At 41.4% G+C, this 9,302-nt stretch overlaps 1 protein-coding gene across 1 annotated transcript in view; it reads right to left on the reverse strand.

Moving 5' to 3' along the window:
• Positions 1-1,285, reverse strand: part of ACTL8 (actin like 8) — a 3,112-nt gene extending 1,827 nt beyond the window's left edge. The window contains exon 1 of the mRNA XM_006914412.1: positions 938-1,285. Within this exon, the coding sequence (XP_006914474.1) occupies positions 938-1,285 (348 nt within the window). The remainder of the gene's footprint in view (positions 1-937) is intronic.
• Positions 1,286-9,302: the final 8,017 nt, after the last annotated feature.

Below are 9,302 nucleotides of genomic sequence, written 5' to 3' on the forward strand. Positions count from 1 at the left end.
GGATGCCCAATTAAATTTGAATTTCACATAGATAACAAATAATGATTGAGTATAAGTATGTCCTATTCAATATTCAGGACATACTTATATTAAAACGTTATTCATCATTTATCTGCAATTCCGATCTAACTAGGCATCATGTAGTTTACCTAGAAAACCTATAACAGTAAATATTTTAGGCTTTATGGGCTCTACAGTCTCTGGCGCAACTAATCAACTCTGCTGTTGTGTAAAAGCAGCCATAGATGACATGTAAATGAGTGGGTATGGCTGTGTTCCAATAAAACTTTATTTATAAAAACAGATGTTGAGCCAGATTTGGCCCACTGGCTGTTGTTTGCCAATCCCTGACTTCGAGTAAAATCCAAGTGCTTCTCATAGCCTGCCTAGCCTGCCAGGTCCAGCCCCTGCTGACCTTACTCCTGTCTCTTTCTTGCCTCCCTCCCAGCTGGCTGTGCTCCAGCCTCAGTGGCTGAAATCTCCTCCTCAGAGAAGCCCTCCCTGGTTACCTTCTTCAAAGCGGCTCCCCCTATCCGCAATAGTCAGCTATCACCCCACTTCATTTTGTTTCTTGAACTGATCACTGTCTGGAATTCTTTTTTGTAACTGATTCATGGTCAACTCTTCCCTCGGAAGGGAAGCTCTTCGAGGACCAGAATCTGATCTGTGAACATTTACGGAATCCATGACTGAATGTCAGGTGTCACCCGGTATGGCCCTTCCCACAGAGCACTTGCCCTGCTGTGTCTCCACGGGCGGGAGGAGCCTCTGTGAGCCCCCCTTTGCCCGGCACGGTGCCGGCACACACGAGATACTCAGGAGACATTTGTGGGGCATGTGATTAAGAAAACAGACTTCCTGATGTCCCGGTTGTGTCCAGACAAAGTGCCAGCTGGTCCCCCGGTCCTTGGCGAGGGCAGCCCTGAAAAAGCCTTACCTCCAGGGTCTTCTTGCGGTCCGCAGGCTCCCTCAGGGGCGACTCTGTGACCAGTACAGGGGAGCTCTCATGCTCCCGTCTGCTTTTCTCCAGGACAAAGGACCAGATGTACTCCACGCCCTCCCAGTTGAGGACGCGGCCACGCTGGATGGGGTAGCTAAAGGTGTCGGGATGGAAAACGTCGATGCCGAGACTCAGGCGTCGGCGAGCGTAGCTGGGGCCAGGATTCTCCCTGCACGGGCTGTAGTTCACGATGCTCGGGAAGACCATCTGCGGCTCGTTCCAGCCGGACAAGCCCGCCTTCACAAAGCCGGACCCGTGGTCGATGACGATGGTTCTCGCGTCCATGGCTGGGGCAGAGGTGGGAGGGGTCTTCCAAACTCGGCTCCTCAAGGGTGTTTGGCGAACGAAGGCCACCTGTGCAAGGAAAGGATGAGGGTTATCTGTGAAGCCATCTGGGCCACCGTAGACTGCTGCTTCCCACCCTCTGTCCAGAGTCCAACGTCCATGACAGCTGTGGGCACGTCGGCTCCACACAAGCAGAGGGCGGGCCCTATTACTTTGCAGATTTGGCAAAAAGCGTGCTACCCAGGAAGTACTTGGTGGTAGCTGGCTGCCTGGTTCGAGGGCACATGAAACATAAACCATCAGCCTCAAGGGCCACCACCCTCAACAGCAATAGTGTTGTCTCAACAGCAGCATGAGCAGCAGTAATAGTGACAATGACAATGACAGCGGTGACAATGATGACAACAGTTATAGCTACCATTTCGGGACTATTTTGCATATTCCTCATAGTACTAGCACTGTGTAACATCGTTACTCGTGTTGGTCCAAAATGGCCAAATATCAGCAATTCCAGATGGTCTGATCTGACACTCACGTCATCCTGATTACAATTATAAAGCAGGCACCCTCGTTACACTCACTTCACAGATGGGGAAACTGAGGCAGAGAGGGGTTAAAGTTTCTTTGCCAGGGCCACGCAACTAATAAAAGCATAGATGAGCGTTCAATCCAAACCAGACCCCAAAGGCCACACTCTAAGCATCAGACAACGAAACACAACAGAGTCTGCAAGCGAGTCATCTGAGCGTGACTGTGGCCAGTTTCCTCATCTGTAAAGTGGGGAGGATAAATCCCTATCTGATTTCCAGACTGACTGTAAAACGACGGTCGCCGAGACAATGCGGTCCTAGAGGAAGGACAGCCGTGTGCATCTATGGAACGGGACGGAGAGTCCAGAAATAGATCCACGCAAAAGAAGGTCAACTGATCTTGGCCGAGGTTTGAAACCCATGAAATGGAGGAAGAACAGTCTTCACAACCAATGGTGGGAAATAACTGGATGTCCATGTGCCAAAAAAAAAAGAACTTTAAGGCACGGAATACCTCACGGCTTAAAAATAATTTAGTCAGAATGGACCACAGACCTAAACGTAAAACCAAAAACTTTAAAACTTAGGACATAATCATGGTGATTATGCTAAAAGGTAACGTTTTCTTAACCATAACATCCATAGCATGATCCATGAGAGAAAAAATCGGGTAAACTGGACTTTGTCAAATTTGAGAACTTTGCTCCTCAAAAGACACGGCTAAGAGAATACAAAGATGAGGTACAGACTGGGAAAAAATATGCACAAATCGTAAATCCGATACAGACCTCGTATCCAAAAAAAAAAAAAGAACTTGCAAAACCCAGTAATAAGAAAAACAACTTCATTTTTTAAATGAGCGAAAGATTTAAACACATCGACAGAGAAGATATATGAATGACAACTAGGAAAGTGGAAACTGGAACCATAATGAGACACTAATAAACAGCTAGCGGACGGCTGGAGTAAAAGGCTGATTGTACGAAGTGTGGGCGAGGAGGTGGACAAACCGGACGTTCGCACACTGCCGGTGGGGCTGCGCGAGGCCACGGCCACTTGGCAAACAGCTGGCGGCTCCTTGGAAATGTAAATGTACACCTACCATACAACCTTGGAAATGTAAATGTACACCTACCATACAACCTAGATTTTCCCATTCCAAGGTACTTATCCAAGAAAAACGAAAACTTATGTTCACACAAAAATCTTTGTGCATATGTTTATAGTAGTTCTATTCATCATCACCAAAAACTAGAAACAACCTAAAACTCCTTCAACTGGGGGATGAATAATCAAATCTCCATTCAATGGAATAATAATCAGCAATAAAAAAAAAAGACCGAATAACTGATAATGTATAATAATAACATGAGTAAATCTCAGATGCATTAAACTGAGCAGAAGGATCCAGACTCAAAAGGCTACAGACTGCCCGACTCTATTCATATGACATTCCGGAAGAGGCAAAACCATAAGGATAGATCAGTGGCTGCCAGCAGCAGGAGGTGGAGAGGGGTTCGACACTGGGGTCCTAGCAGAATTTGTGGGTGATGCTAGAACTCTGCTGTATCTTGTTTGTGGACGTGGAGACACAATTGGAAGAGTTTGTCAAAACTCTCACGACTATACACTAAAAAGATTGACTTACTCTAAGGAAAAAAAAAAATCAAAAAAAAAAAAACAAACAAAAAACCCAAGACATGTGGGGACAAATGAGAGGCTTCTGAAATCACCTTGCAGAGTATAAACTGCCATACAGACAGCACACTCGGTGCCTGGGATGTACGTGGGTGTCTTGTGTGAGAGAGACATTCGGGGAGGCCATTTGGCCCGAAGGCTGTGTTCCAGGGCTGTCACTCTGCCAGCTACCCGCTCTGCCTCAGTTTCTGGGCAGCAGATGCATCTGTCTGTCACTGTGGAGCATGACAGCCACTTCCTGGCCAGTGCTCCCCTCCGTCACCAGCCGTGGGGCAGTGATTAGGCGTCACTACCTTGAATTAGCTCTGACATCAGATGGGACTAGAGGAGAGAGATGGAGCCCAACTCCCCTCCCTCATCCACTGACGGGCTGAGCGATGGATTCCGCACACTGAGTCATCCAGTGAGAGAGACCCAGGCACCTGGATGACATTCTGGGAAGCGGGCTCTGCCGCCGACCTCCCCACACAAGGGCGGGTGACTGATAAATGCTTCCCCAGCCCTGGCATTTGGAACTGCAGGAAACGCCAGCAGGGCGATGTTCACTGTGGCTGTCAATCAAAATGCCCAATGAGGGGGGACTCCAGGCTAGTGGACTCACTGACCACCTGGGAGCATGAGGGTAGGAAGCTAGGGGCCATCCCTCCCCTAAATCATGACTGTAAGAAGAAAGTGTGGATGGTCCCAAGGAGCCAGCTCCAAGAACAGAGATAAAACCTACATATTCAAAAGCATTTTTACTGAGTCATCTATTCTCCAAATTTCTACTCAGCACCCACCATGTACTATTTAGACTGACACAGTTCCTGGCCTCCTGAGGCTTACAATCTACTGAAAAAGACTGTCAGTAAGCACCAGATCGATTGTATTCTGCTGGGGGATTAGCACACTGAAGAAAAATTAAATCTGTTAAAAGGGACAGGGAGCATAAGAGACAGAGAGGCACGATGCTATTTTAAATAGGGCAGTCAGAAAAGGCCTCTATAAGATGACATTTGAGCAGAAACTGAATGAAATGACAGAATAAGGCGTGAGTACCTGGAAAAGCATTTCAAGCAAAGGAATAGCAAGTGCAAAGCCCTGAGGAAGAAATGGCTAGATGTGTTCTAGGGACAGCCAGGAGGCCAGTATAGCAGGACACGATGGGCAAGGAGAAGGGTGTTGAAGATTGTGGATGGGTCTCACAGACCTTTGTGTTGTGCTTGGGGAAGCGGGGAGACACTGGGGTTTGAACAGAGGAATGACATGATCTGACTTGAACTGTAAAAGGATCATTTGGGCCGATATGAAGGATGAACTATAGAGCACAAGAGTAGAAGCAGAGATAGAAACAACGTGACAGGTGATGACGGCCTGCACTAAGCGGGCAGCAGTCAAAAAAGTGAGAAGTGGTCGGATTCCAGATATATTTAAGAAAGACCGATACATTGAAATGTGGGACAAAGAGCAGAATGACAGAAGACACCAAGGTTTCTGGCCTGAAAAGTTGGAAGAATGGAATATCCATTTACTGAGATGGAAAAGAAAATAGGACAGGTTTGGAGTAGGGAGGAAATCAGTGATTTTATTTTGGACATGATGAAAGTCTGAGATTCATATTAGACACACACGCAGGTGTCTGGAGGCAGAGGTGACAGATGTCGGAGCTGGACATATAACCGGGAGTCACTGAATGGATGGAATTGCAAGTTACGGAGGTGGATGAGCTCATAAAGGGACTCAGTGTAGATACAGACCGACGCCCAAGCGTTCGCCAATGCCCTCAGAAGGAACCAGTGAAGAGGATGAGGAGGGGCCAAGGAGGCGGGAGAGAAACCGGAGGGAGTCCTGTCTCAGAGGCCAAGCAGAGAGAGTATTTCAAGAAGAGACGAATCGAATATGCTAAGAAATTAAAACAGAAGACAAAGCAATATCCATTGGACTGGGCAACACTGAAGTCATCGGTAGCTTCAGCAAAAGAGGTTTTCATTGGAGTATTGAGGAGGAAAGTCTACAGGGTGAGAGACAAAGAGAGTCTCCCAAGAGGGTCCCCACCCCAAAAAACGTCAGCAGTTAAAACACAATGTTAAGACAGTGCTCGAAAGTAAGGACATGACCACCGATGCAATGCATGATTTCTGATCCTGGATCAGGAAAAAAATTACCATAAATAACATTATTTATCCAACAGACAAATTAAAATGGAATACTAAAAAAAAAAAAAACAAACAAACAAACAAAAAAAACAATACCATAAATAACATTCTTTATCCAACAGACAAATTAAAATGGAATAAAAAAAAAATCAAATAATCTAAAACATGGCAGGAAAGATGGAAACGAGAAACAAAAGCAGGGAGAGACAAAAATCGTAGACCTATATCCAACCATGTCAACAATTACATTAAAATAAAATGTTCCAAGACACACCAGCTGAAAGACAGAGGCTGTCAGATGGGAATGCCAACAATAGAAAGACCTTACTATGGGCTGTCTACAAGAAACCCACTTTAAATGACAATGACTGATTCAAAATAAAAGGAGGAAAAAAAGATATATCACATAAAAATGAATCAAATGAAAGCTGGAGCAGCTCTCTTAATATCAGACAAAGTAGACTTCAGAACAAGAACTGTTAACAGAAATCAAGGCAGACGTTGCATGATAAAAGAGTTAATTCACCAAAAAAAAAACCAAAAAATAAAAATAAAAAAAAAACAAAACCATAATAACCCTAAACATGCATGCATTGAAACAGATATCCAAAACTCCTTCTACAAAGATAAATAGAAAATGCCACCATTCAACTTGGAGGCTTCAATTTCTTTTTTCAGAAATAAATAGAACAAGTAGACGAGTCAAATTGGTTGTTCAGAAATTCCTTATCTTTGCCAATTTTCAAACTGCTGCTTATAAAACTTCCTCAAACAACAGCAGAATACACATTCTTGTCAAAAACACACGAAATACTCACTAAGACGACCATATGACTAGTCACCAAACAAACCTGGACAAATTTAGAAGAATCAAAATCATATAAAGTAGGCTCTCCGATCATACAGAAATTAAATTAGAAATCAAAAGCAGAATGATATCTGGAGAATCCCTGAATAATTGGAAATTAAACAATGCCAGTCTATACAGCACATGGGTCTAAGAAAAAATTAGGAACTATTTTGAACTGAATGAAAATAAAAATACAGCCTATCAAAAAGCAGTTGCTCAGAGGGGACGTGGAGCATTAAATGTATGTATTAGAGAAAGAAGAAAGATTTCAAGTCAATAATCTAAGTTTCCACCCGAAGAAAGCAAAAAATAAATAAATAAAATAAGAATGCATTAAAGCCAAAGGAAGCAGAGGATGGAAATAAAGAACAAAATCATTGAAACTAGAAATGGGAAACTAATAGAGAAAAGCCAGTAAAACTAAAAGCTGGTTCTTTGAAAAGTCAATAAATTGATAAACTTCTAGTCAGACTAAGAAAAAAGTGAGATAAGACACAAAGGATTGACGTCAGGAACGAGGTGACATCACTATGACAATGTAGGTGAAATGGACAGATTCCTTCAGAGAAGTAATCTACCCAAGTTCACTCAAGAAGAAATATATAACGTGAATAGCTCTGTAACCATTAAAGAGATGGAATTTTTAGTTAAAAACCTACCGACAAAGAAACCAAATGACTTCAGTGGTAAATTCTACCAAACATTTAAGGAAGAACTGACACTAACTGTACACAATCTCTTCCATAAAGCAGAAAGGAGAGAACACATCCCAAGCCATTCTGTGAGAGCAGTATTACCCTGATACTAAAGTCAAGGATATTACCACCCCACCCCACCCCCAAAAAAAAGAAAACTATAAACCAAAATCTCTCATAAACATAGATATAAAAAATTCTCAATAAAATATTAGCAAAATCAGCAATATACAACACATCAATTAAGTGGGCCCTATCCCAGAAAGGTAAACAAATCAATGTAATTCAAAACCACGTGACTATCTCAATGTATGCAAAAGAAGTATTGGAAAAAACTCAATATACATTTATAACAAAACCTCTCAACAACTAAAAATAGAAAGGAATTTCTTTAACCTAATAAAGGGCATCTACAAAAAAAACCTACGGATAAGATCATACTTAATGGTGGAAGACTGAAAGCTCCCCCTTAAGATGGGGAACAAGGTAAGAACGTCACCTCTCACCACTCATAGTCAACAATTAACTGGAAGTTCTAGCCAATACAATAAGGCAAGAAAAAGAAATAAAGGGCAAAGAAATTGGAAAGGAAGAAATAAAATCATCCCTGTTTTCAGAAGACATCATTGTCAATGTAGAAAATCCCAAAGAACCTACAAAAAAGATCCTAAAACTAATAAGTGAGCTTGGCCAACTCATATAATGTAAGATGAATATTTTAAAAATCAATTCTATTTTATATACTAGCAATAAACAGCTGGAAATCAAAATATTTAAAAACGGTATTCATAATGGCAGCAAACACCATACTTTGGAATACGTGGAACAAAATATGTTATAAAATAGGCTAAAATCTACAAACACTGATGAAAGAAATCAAAGAAAACCTACATAAACAGACATGCTGTGTTCATGGATGAGATGACTCAGTATCCTTAAGATGTTAATTCTCCCTAAATTAATTTATAGATTTAATCCCAATCAAAATTTCAGCAAGAGGGTTTTTTTTTTTTTTTGAGATACCAACAAGATGATTCTAAAATTTATATAGAAATGCAAAGGAATTAGAAGAGCCAAAATAATTTTGAAAAAGAAGAATGAAGTTGGAAGACTCACAGAATCTGATTCCAAGACCTACTCTAAACCCACGGCAATCAAGACAGAATGGTCTTGGTGAAAATAGCCACATAGATCAGTGGGAAAGAACAGAGAAGCCAAGAACAGACTCAAACAAATACGGCCGATTGATTTTGACAGAGGTGCAAGGACATTTCGGTGATGAAAGATAGTCTTTTCAACAAATGGTGCTGCAAAAAAATTGAACTTCTCTGTGTGAAAAAAAGAAAAAAAACCTCAACCCATTCCTTATCTCTTACACACAAAAATAACTCAAAATGGATCCTGTAAATTATAAAACAAAAAACTGTACGACTTATAGAAGAAAATATAAGACAAAGTCTTTGTGACCTTATCTAAGAACATCTAAGCATTCTTAGATACCAAAATATACAATCCATACAAGGAAAAATGTAAACTACACCCTTCTTAGATAGACCAAAAATAAAATCCATAAAAGGCAAACTGGAAACACTGGGCTTCATCAAGATTAAAAACTTCTGCTCTTTGAAAGACACTATCACGGGAATGAAAAAGATAAGCCACAGACTGGTAGGTTGAAAACATTTGCAAGTCTTATTCCTGATACAGGCTTGTATTCAAAATATATAAAGATCTATAAAAAATCAACAATAAAATAAACATGATAAAAATAAGCAAAAGACTTGAACACTTTATCAAAGAAACTATGTACATGATCAAAGAGCACAAGACAAGATGCTAAATGTCATTAGTCATTAGGAAAATGCAAAGTCAAACCGCAATGAGATACTCATACTACATACCCATTAGAAAGGCTAACATGCAATAATATGAATGTCTTCCAGAGTCACCATGCTAAGTGGAAGAAGCAAGACCTACATACGTATGTTCCCATTTATATGACATTCTGGAAAAGGCAAAACTCTAAGGACAGAAAACAGATCATGGATTAGAAGATTCAATATCATTGAAATGTTAATTTGATGGGGATTAAATCTATAAATTAATTTA

This window comes from Pteropus alecto, unplaced genomic scaffold, assembly GCF_000325575.1.
Source record: "Pteropus alecto unplaced genomic scaffold, ASM32557v1 scaffold125, whole genome shotgun sequence".
In the NCBI taxonomy this organism is placed as follows: domain Eukaryota; kingdom Metazoa; phylum Chordata; class Mammalia; order Chiroptera; family Pteropodidae; genus Pteropus; species Pteropus alecto.